At 43.5% G+C, this 18,314-nt stretch overlaps 1 protein-coding gene across 6 annotated transcripts in view; it reads left to right on the top strand.

Annotated features, from left to right (window-relative positions):
* Positions 1-18,314, top strand: part of LOC109904740 (protein diaphanous homolog 2) — a 624,432-nt gene that overhangs the window by 546,166 nt on the left and 59,952 nt on the right. For all 6 annotated transcript variants that reach the window (XM_031790312.1, XM_031790311.1, XM_031790310.1 and 3 more), the window contains one exon: positions 17,018-17,116. In XM_031790312.1, the coding sequence (XP_031646172.1) occupies positions 17,018-17,116 (99 nt within the window). The remainder of the gene's footprint in view (positions 1-17,017; positions 17,117-18,314) is intronic.

The following is an 18,314-nucleotide window of genomic DNA, read 5'->3' as shown; positions in this document are numbered from 1 at the left end:
AGCCGCTCCAAGTCACTCTCCATCACACACTGCTGCTGTTACTCTCTGTGAGATAATTGATGCATGCAAGTATTTCAAACGGTGACCTCTTTGAAAGCTTCACTTTTAATAATCCAGAATCGCTGTCTTCTGAAGATGCCTTGGAAGCCTCTCTCTCTCTCTCTCTCTCTCTCTCTCTCTCTCTCTCTCTCTCTCTCTGTGTTCCTCTCGGTTTCTCTTGGTCTTCCTCCCACCATCCCACCATCCCTCTCCCTATCCCTCCCCCTCTATTTCTAAGCAGATAGAGGGAAACAGGTATGATATTAAAGATTTCTGCCCGAGCAGATTTTAATATCTGTTTCAGTCGGAAGACATAATACGTTGGGGAATTAAGAAAACATGACAAGGACACGGACAGGTAGCCTGGAGCCTAGGAGATAGCATGGATACTCTGCCATCCCCATTACCCAGACTCCTGGTCTCTCTCGACTTAGTGTCTGATCATCCAGACGTTGTAATTCTGAATCCCGAGCCTTTCATGTTTCAAGGACGACGATACCTAGCAGCTTGATATCGTAGGCGGTTGGTGGTTCTGAAACCAATAAGCCAATACGATTAAATCAAAGTCGACTCGTCCCTCTTAGATCGTTTTTTCCGGCACATTCTGTACCCTAACTAGGTCCTTTTTGTGAAGAACTGGAAGGGGAATGACAGTTGGATGATTTTTTATTTTCTTATCCTGTCTAAATGGGCCCGCGAATGGTGAACTTGCTTTAATTCAGCTTAAAAGGGGGTACAAGGCTAGGTTTTCTATTTAGTGCTCTGTTCAGAACACAGATGTCAGTCTATCTAGTATTTTTTCCCTTGTATCCATTATTATTTTGTTCTACCCTGCTAGAGAGTATCAGCCTTCTTCTCCTACAGATGACAGCTTTGGGTGTGAGAGGCTCCTCGATAGCCTCACTAGACACACTAATCACCATTAGGCATCAACAGTTTACTGGACTTAGTGCGTTGGATGCCTTAAAATATTTTCATAGAAAGATAAGGAAGTATATGGTTTCAGAGTAAGCCAGGGAATTAACGTCATGAGTTGGGATTATGGTTCATTGTTTAGCTGGCTAGCTACATGTCTTAACAAAAGACGCCACTATGCAAGTAACCATTTTGGGTGTGTTCGTAAATTCAGTCTGTCCATCTACTTCGATTTCAGGGCACTCTCGTCTGAGTGTACCAGAGTGCAGAATAACTGATGAATTTATGAACGCTCAACACCCGTTGAATATGGCCGGTGTCAATAAACGTCGGCACAAAAGCGTAATTAAATTGTTGCCGGCAGCACAGTTACAGTCACCAACGCTCTAGATAACATGAAAACAGCCTAACCACCTCTGCTAGGGTGAGTAAAATGGTCAGAGTTTGGGTGGGGGCTAAAGCTTAAGAGGGTGTGAATGATTATGGATGGGTACAGACAAAGAACAGCTCTCCAGTAGGTACCAAAATGTTCTATGGTAATTTTCTCAAAAGTGAGGTTACAAGTTCATCAACTTTCAAAGAATAATTACTTTCCCATTGTTCCTCAAATGCAGTGTATGATATACAATTTTGTAGCTCTGTGTATCTGTTTTTATCCAATGTAAAAAACACAATTTCAAATTTTGCTACATAAGACCCAATCAAGGCGGTCGGTCAAAAATAGATCTCTTGGCTTGATGTAACATACATTTTCTTGTAAATTAATAAAAAGACCAACTGAAGGCAATCAACAATTTCTCTGGTACAAAACGGCCTATGTGGCATCGATATTAGTCAGAAAAATGTATTTGAGTGTCTAAATTGACTACAAAGTGTAAATAGGATCATGTTTGTCATCAAGTCAGTCTCATCCAAAAAGGAGATTTGCGAGATAATTAGGGGGAAAAAATGGAGTGGAATGAATGATAACGTAACAGTTTTCCATGAGTTGCCCATAACCTGCAGCACCCAAGTAATCAATTCGGGGCGCAGCTGCACGTGAACCAATCAGAATTCCCATGGTCAATTTGGTTTGACATTCAAAATCCCTATAGGGCTAGTTATGGACCATCAGTAAATGTACATGAGACAATATTTTTAAATATCAGTAGCTCCAAATTTCAATGACTTAACCTCTATCCAACTATAAATTGTAGAAATTAAATGAGCTTTTAATGAGACCACTGTCCCATTTACATCGTCTAATTTAATGATGGTCCCTAACTAGCGCCTAGAGGCTGGTTATCCAAAGTTAAACTAACTTTGCCACAGTCGCACACTGGCCGGCTGAAGCTAATTGGTGAAAGAAGTTGGCTAGCTTGCTAGCTAGTCTAGACTACTTCCAGACACAAGAGACATCCATATCAAAGCACGCCTTCAAGACCCAAATCTTGTTCACAGTCACATTTCCTAATGAGGAGAAATGAAACTGAGGCTGAATCTGGAAGTTCAGCCCCCCTTCACAACTAGGCTCCCCTATCCCAGAATATATGTATCTCTGGTTACAATGCTTGCTTCAATATAATACATTTATAACAAATGTACACTATCATCACCTTCGGTGTATCCAAATATCTTCTCACAGCCAGCTGGGACGAAACGCATGTCCAATATTTTCGTGGAATGACATACAGGTAACAACCAAAATAAAGGAAACACAAACATATAGTGTCTTAATAGGGTGTTGGGCTAACCTGAGCCGCCAGAACAGCTTCAATGCTCCTAGATTCAACAAGTGTCTGGAACGCTATTGGAGGGATGCACTCATTTTTTCATGAGAAATCCTGTAATTTAGTGTTTTGTTGGTGGTGGTGGAAAACGCAGTTTCAGGCTCTGCTCCAGAATCTCCCATAAGTGTTCAGTTGGGTTGAGATCTAGTGAATGAGACACACACACATATCCTATGCTCCTTTGAGACCCCTCTTTCAAAGACAATGAGATATCTTATTATTGCCATGGTAGCCATAATATTGGGAAACTGGGCATTTTTATACATGACCTTAAGCATGATGGAATGTTAATGGCTTAATTAACTCAGGAACAACAGATGTGTGCATGCACCTGCTTTCAATAGACGTTGTATTCCTCATTTACTCAAGTGTTTCCTTTATTTTGTTAGTTACCTGTGCATTTAAATGTGACTTTTCTACAGTTTCATGCATTAATTCATTCCAACGTGTGAGGTCTCTTTGATGGATCATACTATGGTGTTTAATGCAATTTCAAGGGGCTATTTTGGTAAAGAGATAGATTTTAAGTCATTTAGCAAATTGATAACTAATCCGCTTCACATGCAAATGATTAACAATGAAATGCATATTTAATGAGAATTTAATTCATTTAGCTTTAAGAGGATGGCGTTGGGTGGTGGTGGTCGGGTGGGGGGGAGGGGCTGATGGACAAATGCTTTTAGGAAATGGCACACAAAAAAGTCCTCTCCATTGCCCAGGAGTGAAACTTGAGAATGTACTCTTTTCAGTCAGCGAGTACTTCCTTGAACGCCTGTTATTGATGCCCTTGACAAGGGTCGGGCTAAATCAGTTTTCGTTGTGAAGTATTGGAAATACTAATATGGGAAATTGCTTATGAAATCATTACGTACTTCTCTCCATTTGTTTTAATTTCCCCTAAGTGGATTACCATATTCTCTTGGACTGACCAGATGTTCAGTATTAACCCAAATTGCTTTACCTCGGCTACAAGTGAACAGGCGAGCCAACGCTGCTGTAAAATACCGCCTAAATCCACCCTAATCCTTCCGTCTCTAATGAGATATTTCATCCCAACAGGGTATTTATTATGCTTGCAGATATGAAACAATGTCACAGAGAGTGTGTCGACAGCCGGGAGAGGGAGGGATAACTACAGGAAAGACTGGACTTGACATTCTAATGGGGGAAAACATCCTTAGTTTACAAGTTGACGTCATTGATGTTTCAGCCATCAGAGGGAGTAGGGGGGTGGACAAGTGGGCACTGGTGCCACCCATGCCCGGCTGGCATCAGACAGGGTCAGTGCCCAGATCTCAGTCAGTGTCGCTGCCCGCACGTGGACAGCGTCCCCACAGTCAAATCCACTTAGGTCTGAATGGGGCCTGAAAGCAAGTATTATGCTGATTTGAGCACAATGTGACATGGCATAGGGGGACACATTGGAACAATTCAACAACAAGTTAAAAAGTCCTTTGAACATTTCTTATAGTAATAATCCAGGTAAGTTAGAACAACACGGTAAATACAACACGGTAAAGTCAAGTCAAGTATATTTAAAGTGCATTTCACATGAATCACAACACACTCTATCATTAAAAATTATTCATTAAAATAATTACTAAGTTAATTTGATGTTTTCGTTCACCTGTTTGGTTTGGTCTGTTTTTTAGAGCCTATATAGTATTATGACAAGGGGCATTGATAGCTTTATTGTTGGTAAATAGATAAACAGTACATAATTTTGAAGCCGTATGAGGTGAATTATTGAATTTAAGATTCTGAGCTGAAAAGCTGTCTGGTTGCGACTTGCTACGATAACAATGGCTGTGCATTGTGTCCTGTATTACATAGACCCATTTGTGCCTAGCTTCCTAACGCACAGTAATTGTTAACCCGTTTACCTGTTGTAATACTTGTATTCTTTATGGAATATGTGTAAATTACAAAACCAATAGTTCCCAAACTATTCCAGCAATCTTATAAAGTACTCATATAGTTGGAGGCTCACAGATGCTTTTTTCCTAATTCACTTTTACCTGCATGTGATCATTCTTCACAGTGCGAATTAAAATCTGCAGATCCACTCCAATCCATTTTTCCAGCAGCTTGCAGGCACTGACAGAATTCAGTTTCATACAATTCTCTGCTATGGGGGAATATTATCAACAATCGAGACGGAGGCTTTGGCCTTTAGCTAAGTTGGTGTAGGCTATTCACTGACATCAATGTTTACTGTGTGAAAACTCAAGTTATGTCGAATCAAACCACTCTAATTCAGAGTTCAAAATAAGATGAACGACTGCTCGCCTTGAAATAAAAGCACACCATTTCATTAAAATGGCTCTGAGACTATTACTAAAAACAAGGTAGCAATCTTCCTAATCTCTCTAACTGGTGCGGACACAGCCGTAACATATTGTCATGGACTAAATAAGTGTGAAAATAAGGAGGTCTTTTCACAGGTTATCCATAAAGCCGATTATATAATTAGCTTTTAATTTGTCTTGCACCTTTTATTGTTAAAAGGCACTCTTCAAGAGTGACTGAGTGCAACCGTTTAAAAAGCATCCATTTGGCTGATGATCTACTACTCTTGCCCAGTTCACCAGGCCTATTAGAATAAGGTTGGCATGCCTTATGGCTTTCAGAGAGAGAACAACGTTGACAATGATGGCCTCTAACACCTATTCATGCATTCTCCCTGTCGGCTTTGCAACTTGAAGAGACTACATATCTCTTGAAAAACGAAGGGAAAAAAACTAGTGGGTGTCACGCTTTTCACACAAAGTACACGCTACAGCAAGCGGGTATTACAATAGAAGGGTATGGAAAAGACAGCAAAGAACCACCAGTGGCTTTGGTAGGCATTTTTATCAATGTATACATCCTGTTTATCCACATATTACAATACAGTAGTATACCTCAACCATGTCATTCTCAATTTCTATACCTAGCTAACAAGGTCAGGCTTGTGGCATCTTAAATGCAGATTGTGCATATATGCCGATCTCCATCAGAAATGTGTGCGCAATGCATGCCATGCTCGGGGGAGCCTGAGATGTTTTTGCCGTTGCCTGGGGCCGACGGTAACTGGGGTGACAGGGGCAGTATGAAGGTGACGGAGATTGATGGTGGTGTTTGATAGTGACAGCCAGCACACGTATGGGCCGGAGAGAGCGTGCCTGTGTGTGTGGGGGAGGTGTGTGTGTGCACCTGTGCGTGTGCGTGTGTGTGTGTGTGTGTGTGTGTGTGTGTGTGTGTGTGTGTGTGTGTGTGTGTGTGTGTGTGTGTGTGTGTGTGTGTGTGTGTGTGTGTGTGTGTGTGTGTGTGTGTGTGTGTGTGTGTGTGTGTGTACCTGCATGGGGACTTTGTCAGGCAGGTGATTATAGAGAGGCGATGACAGGAGGCTGACGCTGAGAAAAGGTTGTGTCCTCGTGGTTGCACAATGTCCCCATAATGTTCTTCTCTGTATAAAAGGGCAGGGGACAACATTGTCACAGGATGATCTTAGAGATATAGTATATATTACAGCTGGAAGATGAGACCTATGGGGAAAAGGAGTGTCTTTGCAGAGACTGTGGTTTTGCTCCAATAAAATTCCACTCAGAATTGTGTACCCAATGCATTGACTCACACTACTGTAAGCAGTAGGCTAGTGTGCATATTGGAACAGACATCATAGTATTCCTTTAGCTTAGCTTTTAAATGAGTCTAGTATTAGTGGGATAATATTGATCTTCGTGTTTGATACAGACGCTGGTGAGTAAGGACAGATTCATCGACATGATTAGGTTGTTTGCTGTCGGGCCCTAACATTCCCGCTTCGGCATGTTTATTCCATGAGCTAATTTTCTTTTCAGATTATCTTGATGGCTTGTGTGTCTGTGTGTGTGTGTATGTCTCGGTGGTGTGTGTACGTGTGTTATTCCTCATTGGCGACGTGTGTAGAAAGGATCCCCGACCACCACATCTGCATACGACGGCCACTGCTGACCTGTCACTTTTGCATGTGTTATTTACGCCGGCTGTCAGCATGGCAGCATCCTCTTTTAAATAACGCTACGTTACATTTCAATGACGCAGGGATCCGGGGCACAGGCGCTGGTAGGAAGCAAACCAAATGAGCGCTCTGGAAAATTCCTCCTGCACGTGGTGGACGGCATTGCCTGCATCCCAAATGGCACCCTATTCCCCCATAGGGCTCTGGTAAAAAATAGTGCGCTGTATAGGGAGTAGAGTTCCATTTAGGGTGTAGCCATTGTGAATTTGAGATTTTTGTCATTACCTTGGAAGGTGCAACAAGGGCATTGGGCTTCATCGGGTTTATCTGCTGTAGTCCATCAACTCTAATAAATAACGCCATATTAGATTGCGTTCGTATCATCTTGGAGGATCTGACTGTGCCCCAAGGCGCTGATGCAGTGTGTGTGTGTGTGTGTGTGTGTGTGTGTGTGTGTGTGTGTGTGTGTGTGTGTGTGTGTGTGTGTGTGTGTGTGTGTGTGTGACTGTTTCTGCGTCCCAAATGGCACCCTATTCTCTATATAGGGAATAGAGTGTAATTGGGATGCACACCATCTGTCTGTCTACCCAGACATTGTTTTCGATGCATTTTTATCAAAATAATTTTTCGGGACAATGTGCCATCCACGTTGTGAAGATCTTGGAAACCCTTCGATTATCCAACGATAATTTTTTCATCTGCAATTATTGTTACCCCTCTCTCTTATTCTCTTCTCTGGGAGTTTTTTATGTCGGCGTCTGTTGTATCAAATAGTATTTTTACATTAAAAAAAGGTGGTCTATGTGTGGAGAGAGAGGCCTAACTAGGAGTGGTACTTGAAGTGTCTAACCACTTTAAATCTGTTTGACATCATTTGGTCTGCTTTTCCCTCAGGTCAGGAAGGCAGATCTAAATGAGAAGATACAATACATCAGTGTGTGTGTGTGTGTGTGTGTGTCTATGATTCCTCATTGGTGACATTTTCCCACCAATCCTCCTTCCTTGCCTAAACGTATGAAGCCGCCTCCCTTAGGAAGAAAAAAACCCGTTAAATCTCATTAAGTTGAATCTCATTCAACCCTTACATTTCCTCATGCAGTCATGGGTGGTCTGCCCGACGTCTCCCAGATCAATTCAAGAGACTTCACGATCTGGACGTCTGGAGTCACTTTACAGTCAATCAAACATAATTATACTCACTACAAAGCCCATCCAAATTGCATTGTCAAATCTGTTTACCCGCCACCAAGACGGCCGGCTGCAAAAAAAACGGGATTGGGAGTCGGAGAAGATGATACCTCATCTGGGCGAAATGGAAGGCAGAGGATGTTAAGTGTGCCACTTTGAGAGAGACTGAGGACAGGGAGATGTGTTCTGGATGGATGGCAGACTGGTATGGAAGTTGTACAGATTTAATTCGTATGCTTGAGAGTCCCCCTGTCCCCCCGCAAACTCCCCTAGACCACTGGACGGACCTCTTAGCACTGCTCACACTGTCGTCCTCGTCTACTGTGAGCTAGTGGATGCAGGAACTATAATGGTATAATATACCCTAGCCTTTTGGGGACCCTAAGTGAGATTTGGTTGGCCAACTCATAATGACGAAGATAAATTTTTGGGGTTTCCTGCAATCCTACACATTTTGCAATCAGGTGAAGAGAAAATGTTGCGGTTTTAAAACAAGTTTTAATTGGCTCATTCATTAATTGGCTTCCAATTGGCCCATTCATCTCCTCTCCTCTGTAACTATTGCCATACTATACTATGGTAAAATAAGCGTAAAATAAATCAAATACATTTTCTGCAATTCAAAACAATCCATGGGCTGGAGCAAAAAATTGGCAATTTAATGCAATTATTCTCATTTTGCAATGGGGTAAAGAGAAAAAATGTGCAGTTTTATAGCAAATGCCACTCAATTCTACCCATTCTGCCATGGGGAAGGTGGAGCGACATCTTTGCTGTTTGAAAGCTAATTTTCTGCAATTCTACACATTTTGCCATCACTCATATTCAAGTGAGAATAACTAACAAAATCAATGGGTGACCCCTGGATGTCAGGGCCCCTGGGCACATGCCGTGCGTGCCTGGTCGGTATTCATGATTACTACAAGTTTAGATAGCTGGCTAGACTAACTACCAATCCATTAAAAAAAATTGTTGACATGGCTAATTGAATGAATGTCATTGACTTACATAAGAGAAAAACTGCTGAGTAACAATCAAATTTCAAAAACTGCACCTGGTGTAGTGAGCACTGAGTTCCTAAAAAAAAAATATAATACTACCAAAAAAATGAAGTTGATTATGCCAGCGCTGATAATATGGTCATATAGCGTTCATCTTTATTCAAAGCAGCTTACTGAACAGAACTGCTGACATTGGCAGAGACACATATATCCAGTTAAAGTTGCCTATGCAGGAATATAACCCACAGCCCTGGTTTGGCCAGCATAATACTCTAACCCACTGATCCATTGGGACTACTCAACTACTGTATGTAGCCCTTGCCTCTGTACGGCCTTACTTGGCTCAGTGACATGGTGACTCCATGTGGTCCTCCTAAAGTGTGTCAACTCTACCTCTGTCAATTAGCCAGTCAGGCTGGCTGCCTTGTCTAGGCTGGAGCTACCCCTGTGGACTAGCATGCTGGGTCATGTTCATTAGGCACCAAACAGAAAAAAAACTGACTGAAACAGACAGGCACCAGCTAGCCTTGCCCAAAAGGAAATGCAAAAATGTTTTAAAACATTTTCTATATTTTTCCCTAAAGAATATTACTCCTTGTAAAGAGAGTTATAGGCGGTAGTAGTAGTAGTAGTAGTAGTAGTAGTAGTAGTAGTAGTAGTAGAAGTAGTAGTGGTAGTCTGTCTCCTTTGTTACATGTAGCTTTACTCTTTCTCTCCCACCCCAGCCTCACATGTGGCCTCGCTGCTGCTACCGCCTACTAATCCAGATGGAGAGGGTTTACTTTTGTTTTTGTTTATTCACTTATTCATGCATCCAGCTATTCAGGGCATCACTGGGGCTTTCGTCTCCATGCCACAAACGCAAATCGCCACGGTGGCTAATCCACTTTCATCTCTTTCTCTCGCCACCACTGTCTCTTTCTCATCCTTTTCTCTCTGGTTCTGTGGGAGCGACCGGGGTCTTACTTTCATATTTGTAGCACACCACCCTCTTCATCTTGTGTCAAAACCAGTAGAGACCTCACTGGGTCCCTCGTCCTCATTTTGTGCCTCCCTGGTCTTTGTCCTGATCCACTCCACCCTCCCCTCCCCTCCTCCCCGGGCGCCCGACCCTTTGGCGCCATCCTGGGGCTTGCCCATCGGACCAGGGGGGATGTGGGAGCATCCATAATTATATTACGGAGGACATGAGTGGGTTTGCACATCAAGCTGTTACAGTCAAAAGAATAATCTGCTTGTGGATCCATCTTCCTCATTAGGCAGAAGAGCCCCCCCACCACCCCTCCACTGGAGAGGGTCCTATATTTTCTGCTCAAACGTAGTACAAAAAGACACAGAACAGGAAGCTAAAATGTCATCATCCCAGGATACTTTACCTGACTATCCCACGAAAATAAATAGAAGAGGGAGCACTCAGATGTCTGCTATGGTCTTATTTGAGGAATAAACAAACCTTTCAGCTTACGTTTCGGTGTTGCTCGGTTTGGCTCTATAGCGTGAATCAGTCATCTGTGTGGTTGAAAGCAAGGCGAGAGTAGAGAGGAGAGAGAGGGGTGTGGCTTGTGTCCTCCCAGCCCTCCCTCCATGGCAGTGATGTCTGACAGTTTTTTTTTGGGGGGGGGGGGGGGGGAGAGGCACCGCCTGTACACCTGGCCATAGTGCAAGCTTCCCTCCCTCCACACAAAAGCTTTGTTCACAGCTAATGCACCAGGTTAATTGCACAGATGACTCTGCAGCCCTTCATATGAGCTAAAATGTGTTTAAAAACAATTCCCGGGAAGAAAAGAAAACTTCTTCTACTTGTTGTTTTCCGTCGAGAGAGAAAGGGGAGAGAGAAAAAGAAAGTGGGAGAAAAGCAAGGGAGAGTGCGAATGAGAGAGAGAGAGAGAGAGAGAGAGAGTGAATGGCAAGGGTGATAGGGAGCACATCTCCAGTAGGAGCAGCAGCATTCTCCCTTCAGAGTGGTCTCAGCACATCAAGCACAGGGCTGCAAGCACTTATTAGAGCTCATTACAGTGCAAATGAGAGTAGGGGATCTGTCACTGGGAAAGCTGGAGCAGGGGAGGCTGGAGACGGCAGCGACACAGATACAGACACGCACGCACACAATACACACACAGGTGATACATAAACACCGACAGAGAGACAGACGAACAGAGGCAAATCATAAATACACACACACACACAAATACTCTCAGAGACACACAAGCAATACATAAACACACAAACAGAGACAGACACACAGACGACGCAAGAAAACACACAATGCACGTTTTCCTACTGATGTAGTTCCCTTATTTGTCTTTACACACTCTTATCGGTTTAACTAGGAGATTACCGGTGTGTTCACTAACACCACGCTGTTGCTGGTAATGATGACATAAACACTAACCTAATGTTATTATCCTTGTCAATATTTCATATTATTGTATGACATATAATTATTATTGATATATGTTGAATTAGCATTAGTGATGTTTGCCGCTGCAACGGCTACCAATATAAATCTTGTTATTTATTGCAGAATATGGGCCCTGGTTCAAAAGTAGTGCACTAAATAGGGAATAGGGTGCCATTTCGCACCCTATTTGTATTATGTACCGCGACTCAGACCAGACAGAAACTCTCTGCTTTAATTCTGCTTGTTTTCGTCAGTTTTGGTCCCTTCCCTCCAGAGTTGTCGGCGACTGTATGCGAGCCATCAGAAATTTTGTTCTCCATCGATCCCTCTGTATTTCTTCCCCCCCAACATGGAGGGAGATGACAGATAGCAAATTGAATTTATGAACAGCCTGTGTTGACACTGCTGCATAATGATAAGAATGCCATCCCTTTGGTGCTTAAGAAGGAAAGCATGGCGACGAATACAGATTGAAACCAAAGTGCGTCTGTTTTTCTTCGGAGGATGGGAAGAGGATGAAAGTCTGTTTCTCAATAGGCACCATATTCCTTAAGTGGGGTTTTAATTTATTTTTTTATTTTTTACCAAAGCCTCCATAGGTGGGGAATATGTTGCCATTTGGGATTCAGAGGAAGTTAACAGATCTGCATTTTATTTTTGTCTTGCATCCACATGCAAATCCTTGTATTTATGTTACCTGAAGATGTGTATTGGTACACAGTAAAATCTTATATTTGTATTTAATAGAAGTATACTGACAGTAAATTAAGCAGTATAGAGCTACACTGTGGAGGTTTTTGATGATGTGTTACAGTGCCTTGCAAAAGTATTCATCCCCCTTGGCGCTTTTCCTATTTTGTTGCATTACAACCTGTAATTTAAATTGATTTTTATTTGGATTTCATGTAATGGACATACAAAAAATAGTCCAAATTGGTGAAGTGAAATGAAAAAAAGTAACTTCTTTCAAGAAAATTCAAAATAAAAAAACATGGAAAAGTGGTGCGTGCATATGTATTCACCCCCTTTGCTATGAAGCCCCTAAATAAGATCTAGTCACATAATAAGTTGAATAAAGTCCACCTGTGTGGAATGGAATATAAGTGTCACATGATCTGTCACATGATCTCAGTATATCTACACCTGTTCTGAAAGGCCACAGAGTCTGCAACACCACTAAGCAAGAGGTACCATGAAGACCAAGGGGCTCTCCAAACAGGTCAAGGACAAAGTTGTGGAGAAGTACAGATCAGGGTTGGGTTCTAAAAAAATATCTGAAACTTTGAACATCCTACGGAGCACCATTAAATCCGTTATAGAAAAATTGAAAGACTGTGGGACCACAACAAACCTGCCAAGAGAGTGCCGCCCAACAAAACTCACAGACCAGGCAAGGAGGGCATTAATCAGAGAGGCAACAAAGAGACAAAAGATAACCCTGAAGAATCTGCAAAGCTCCGGAGCAGAGTTTGGAGTATCTGTCCATAGGACCACTTTAAGCCGTACACTCCACAGAGCTAGGCTTTACAGAAGAGTGGCCAGCAAAAAGCCATTGCTTAAAGAACAAAATAAGCAAACACGTTTGGTGTTCTCCAAAAGGTATGTGGGAGACTCCCAAGACATATGGAAGAAGGTACTCTGGTCAGATGAGACTAAAATGTAGCTTTTTGGCCATCAAGGAAAACGCTATGTCTGGCACAAACCCAACACCTCACATCACTCCGAGAACACTGTGTTTTTCATCGGCAGGGACTGGAAACTGGTCAGAATTGAAGGATGCAGGAAAATACAGGGACATTCTTGAGGGAAACCTGTTTCAGTCTTCCAGAGATTTGAGACTGGGACGGAGGTTCACCTTCCAGCAGGACAATGACCCGAAGCATACTGCTAAAGCTACAGTCGAGTGGTTTAAGGGGAAACATTTAAATGTATTGCAGTGGCCTAGTCAAAGCCCAGACCTCAATCCAATTGAGAATCTGTGGTCTGACTTAAAGATTGCTGTACACCAGCAGAACTCATCCAACTTGAAGGAGCTGGAGCAGCTTTGCCTTGAAGAATGGGAAAAAATCCCAGTGGCTGGATGTGCTAAGCTTATAGAGACATACCCCAAGAGACTTGCAGCTGCAATTGCTGCAAAAGGTGGTTCTACAAAGTATTGACTTTGGGGGTGTTTGAATATTTTTTATTTTTCTCATAATAAAAAAAATATTGAATTATTTCACAAGCCACTGTAGCTATTAGAGGGGTCTGTCTGGCTCTCTAGTTCATCCTCTCTCTGAACTGGCCCAGAGCAGCCACCGCTATAGGTCGCACTCCATGGCTGACACCAGTCTGTGCTGGAGCACACACATAACACGCACATATGCACACCACGCAAGGACACACACACCCAACATAGGCACAAAGACACATGCACACTAACACACACAGTTGTGTGAATTGAATTTTCCACTGTGTAAGCACCAGAACACCCTCTCCCTCTACACAGGCAGCGTTTTAACAACCGCCTTACATCACTCCAATGGGAGACTCTCCCCTGATCAAGACACATAAGGTAGATGGAACTATTAAACAGTGCATTAGACTCTGGACCTGTCACGTCTCCCCTGTCTCCAGCTGAATGGCTTCGGACGGGGTGGGGGGAATCCCCAAAGCACAGAGTGTATGTCCCAAATGACACCCTATTGCCTATATAATTAACTACTTTTGATTATAGCCATATATGCCCTTTTTAAGTAGTGCACTAAAAGTAGTGCACTATGTAAGGAATAGGTTGCCATTTAAGACATAACCAGAGTCACTTCAGCGGCTAATGCAGGCAGAGGACGGCTGTGGATGAAAGCCTCCACTGATGACCATTGAAACATATTATTTCTGTGGCTTACGCAGGGGAGCTAAGTGCTCTTTACCAAGATTTAGTGTGGAGCCGGTCAATACTGGGCCGCTCAATCATTGTTCCGTCGATGACACCGGGCTCTGCCTTTGGAAAACATTCCAACCGCCAAACGGCTTAGTACATCCATGGCCCCACTGTGCTACCACAGGAGGGGAAGAGGAGAGGGAGTTTTGGGATAGGCCACTGTCTCTGTCTCCACACGTATTAGCACAGTGTGTGCAGTGCATTGCCATGCGTACAGCATGGTACACCACATGGCTCAGATAGAAGGATTCAGAGAAGACGAAGCATTTGGTCCTATATCTGGGTCATCTATCTTTACCCCCATACTAATGAGTCAGTGGGCCCTCTGTTCATCATTGTGGTCCAGAACAGACACTATTTTAAATTGGGATCATTAAGGTTACTATGCCATCCATCGTTTGCATACATGGCTGAACTAACTTGTGGGTAATGTTTACGGCGAGAAAGGCCGGGGCTTCTTATTTCGCTTCTGGGCATCATGGCAGAGAAGAAACGTTTGTGCCAGCCAGAGTCTGACGATGGACTTTCAGCATCACTTTCAGGGAGCGTTGATCAATCTTTTGTTTTTCCATTGCGGCGTTGTCGGGCGAATTTAATTTAGGAATCGAAGAAGTTGACACTGGGACATAATTAATTTGAGGAAATGCCACATATTCCACTATTACCATAGAGAAGCTAGACGCACAGTATTATTTGTGTTGCCTTATCCAAGCAACACAACCTCCCAATGATAAATTATTTACAGAAAAAAAGATGTACCCAAGAATAGAAACGCATCTTATGTTAATTAGCCACAAACGCTTTATTTGCGCTAATTCTTTTCTTGATTTACTCGTCTCATTCCCTCTTCCTGAGGCCCTTCCCAAGGGCTACTTTGAAAACCAAAGTGTATGATCTCTATTTCTATGTGCTTTGTTTAAAAGCCACCTAGATTAAATCAAGCTTAATTAGACCATCTTGAAACAGAACAAAGCAAAGTCCAAGTACCTAGTGCTTATCTTCAAATTGGCTCGGCTACACTTTGATAGCCTTGCTAATTGGTTTAAAGCAGGACATGCATTTCACCTACTTTGCCCTGTATAAACAAGATTGCCAATCTGTATCTAACAGCTATGACACTGAGAACAGCACCGGCTCCCACTTTGTTCATGTTTTTCCGTATCTAGGCGAACCAGGACCTCGACATGAATGCAACGTGTTAAGTCCGGGCAGGTAAACATTTATCTACTGCACCTTGGCTCCTGGAAAACTTTTAGACAGCGCTTGCTTCAGTTTCATTCTTCTCAGAGACCTAGACATCACATGGGGCCCCTGACAACTTTGATCAATTTGTCCTAGTTCTCGCTTAACTGTAGCCCAATTCATCATTTGTAATGACCAAGGCTTGGGAGCTAGGCTGGGTAGACTGAGTTCAAGACGGAGGATCACAGACACAAAGAAGCAAAATGACTAAAATGGGAAACATGCTCCCCGGTGACCTTCCAGCGCTCCATTAACAATGTCCTATTGGACCCGACGTTCCACCACAGCCGGCCAGACCTCAGCTCTAATGCCGGAAGCTCATAGCTCAAAGATGAGGCCCTGGCTTGTGAGAATCTCTTAACATCCCCAACTGTGTCCAAAAGCTTCCCCTCGACACACTAAATAAAATGCTTCAACAGAAATTAAAGTAAAAAACCTCATGCATTTTGGATGATTTGAGAATGATGTCTAAATCCCCACAGCAAACTTCTCTTGATCTGACACATAGCCCACTTAGAAGACGACTGTTGTTTACCGTGTTCTTGTTCTCGCGCCGCCTCTCTGATTTTGAGCTGTTAAAACCCAGGGCAAATATATTCTGCCGTTTTCTGAATTAGCGAGTCTCGTCGATTGCGCGGCAGGGAATTACAGAAAAGCGAACCTTTATGCAGGAGGGTCTGTCTTGAGAATAAGTGATACCCCGCTTGCAGGAAATGTTCTTTCCAAAATGGGTTAAGATGGGCTAAAACCAAAGAAATCGACAAAACTCTTCCCAGCAATGTAGCACCTCATCAAGCCATTGTACCTGTCCTCCCCCCCTCCCCTCATCCCTTCCTCTGTCCCTGGGTATCAAGTGCCACCTGGGCCCTGGGGATCTTGCCAAATGTAACAGTGAGCCCTCTCTCTGTCTCTGTGATGTATTTACTAGGGTTCACTATCACATGTTTTAATTAGGGGATAACGAGGCCCCGGCTCTCTGACGGATTTGCTAACTTTGCACATCATGATTAGTTTCCCTCTCCCCAACAATGTACAGTACCTGGCTGTGTGCGTGTGTGCGTGTATGTCCTATATCCCTGGGAGAAGATGGAAGGGGAGGAGAGATACAAGTAAAGTGTCACCATAGGGAAAGGAAGGAAGGGAAGTAGAGGGGAGGGTTGAGGACAGGGTAGACCACAGTGAAGTAGGCCTGTGTGTATAGCTGTAGGGCATCTGGAGGAGTAGGTTGTTGAGAGGACTAGTGGAGCGGGGCAAGGCACAGGGTCGTAAAACTCCTTCTGAGACACTTGACTGCTCCGGGCCTCTGGCATTTCATACTGTATGCAAGCATGTAAATGCACTTGTAGGCACACACAAACACTTACACATTCAAATACATGCATTGTGGATCCAAAATGTGCATAGATACTGGCTCCCAATTACATATCCAAACCAATAGGAGAGAGAAGTCTGGCTTGACGAGTCGTACGTGTGTGTGTATTTTAGTGTATCTGTGATTTTCTTTTCTTCAGTGTGGGTGTATATCCTCTAACCATATTCTCTGTCTGTCCTGTCCTACAGAGGGAGGAGAGAATGAGACAGGTGTGATGGACAGCTTAATGGAAGCCCTGCAATCCGGAGCAGCCTTCCGCGACCGCCGAAAACGAACCCCGCGCAACGGTAAGGACCCCCCACCTCTGGCGAGGTTACTTCCTCCCTCGCTAGCGACCATCTGTGTCCTGCACGGACACAGAGTAACTGCCTTACCTCTTTAAACGTTATGTATAACCTGATTCCATCAACACACTCAGTCTCGTCCATTGTCCTTAATATGAAAGTCGGTATATGCCAAGGGAGGACACATGTCTGTACGATCATGTGCTTCTCTGTGTGTGTGGGGTTGGGGCCTTCCCCAAAACACACACTCACTACACACACGTGTGCTATCCCCGTGCACTTCATTACGCATTCATCGTCACATTGTCATTCGTAAGGTGCAGATCACAATAGAAATGGGATGCGAGTGGGGGCTATGGGCTAGAAGTGAGTTAACGTAATCCTAATGTTAAGATATTCCAACCTGCCATGATGAATGGCCTGTATCCAGGGGGATGGTAAGGTGCCACCTGGTAGAGGTGCCAGGTTACATTGATATGCAGGTGGAAAGACAGAGCCCTGTCTGTATTGGAGGAGCTGGAGGATCCACAGGTGCTGCGATATTCCTGGTGCACTACCTGCTCCATGCTAATCACTAAACTGTTATTGGGCCTCATTAGGCTTCGGTTAACATAGCTTAGTATGAACAGAGTCGAGTGAGTATGCACAGAGGTTTTAGGGCCCTGGACCTTGGCACTGAATATGGTAGTATCTCCCCCTTTCCCTCCGATAGGCTGGGTGTAATTTTCACCACATTGCTCACATCTATACAGTCCTCTCAAATCTATACAAGTGCCTTGGTGGTGTGGAGTTAGGAGTTGATTATAGAAGGGCCTATAGTAAAAAGCCTATTTCAGGCAAGCATATGTTGTCAAAGCTCTTATGGAGCACTCATTCAGTGTTATCCTAACAACCTCAACAACAAATAAACCAGCATATGCAAACCGTGACCAAAATAATTGTCCTAAATGAACTGTCACTATGTGAAATTACCTGTTAATTTCCCCCATTGTCTCTCCTCTTGCTTATCTTGGCCAATCACATCGCCCTACTAGGTCCCATGTCAAGTTTGTCCAATAAGACCAGGTTAATAAAACAGGGTGTCACAACTCGCACTCCTGAGTCCTGCTCTTCTTAGCTTGGCCTGCATTTTGAGCATGCTGGCAGCCAGGCAGCCATGTGGAGAAAAACACACACACACACACACACACACACACACACA

The sequence above is a fragment of the Oncorhynchus kisutch genome, linkage group LG15 (assembly GCF_002021735.2).
Source record: "Oncorhynchus kisutch isolate 150728-3 linkage group LG15, Okis_V2, whole genome shotgun sequence".
In the NCBI taxonomy this organism is placed as follows: Eukaryota; Metazoa; Chordata; class Actinopteri; order Salmoniformes; family Salmonidae; genus Oncorhynchus; species Oncorhynchus kisutch.
The sequence above is the reverse complement of the archived record's forward strand: the minus strand, read 5'-3'. Positions and strand labels throughout refer to the sequence as shown.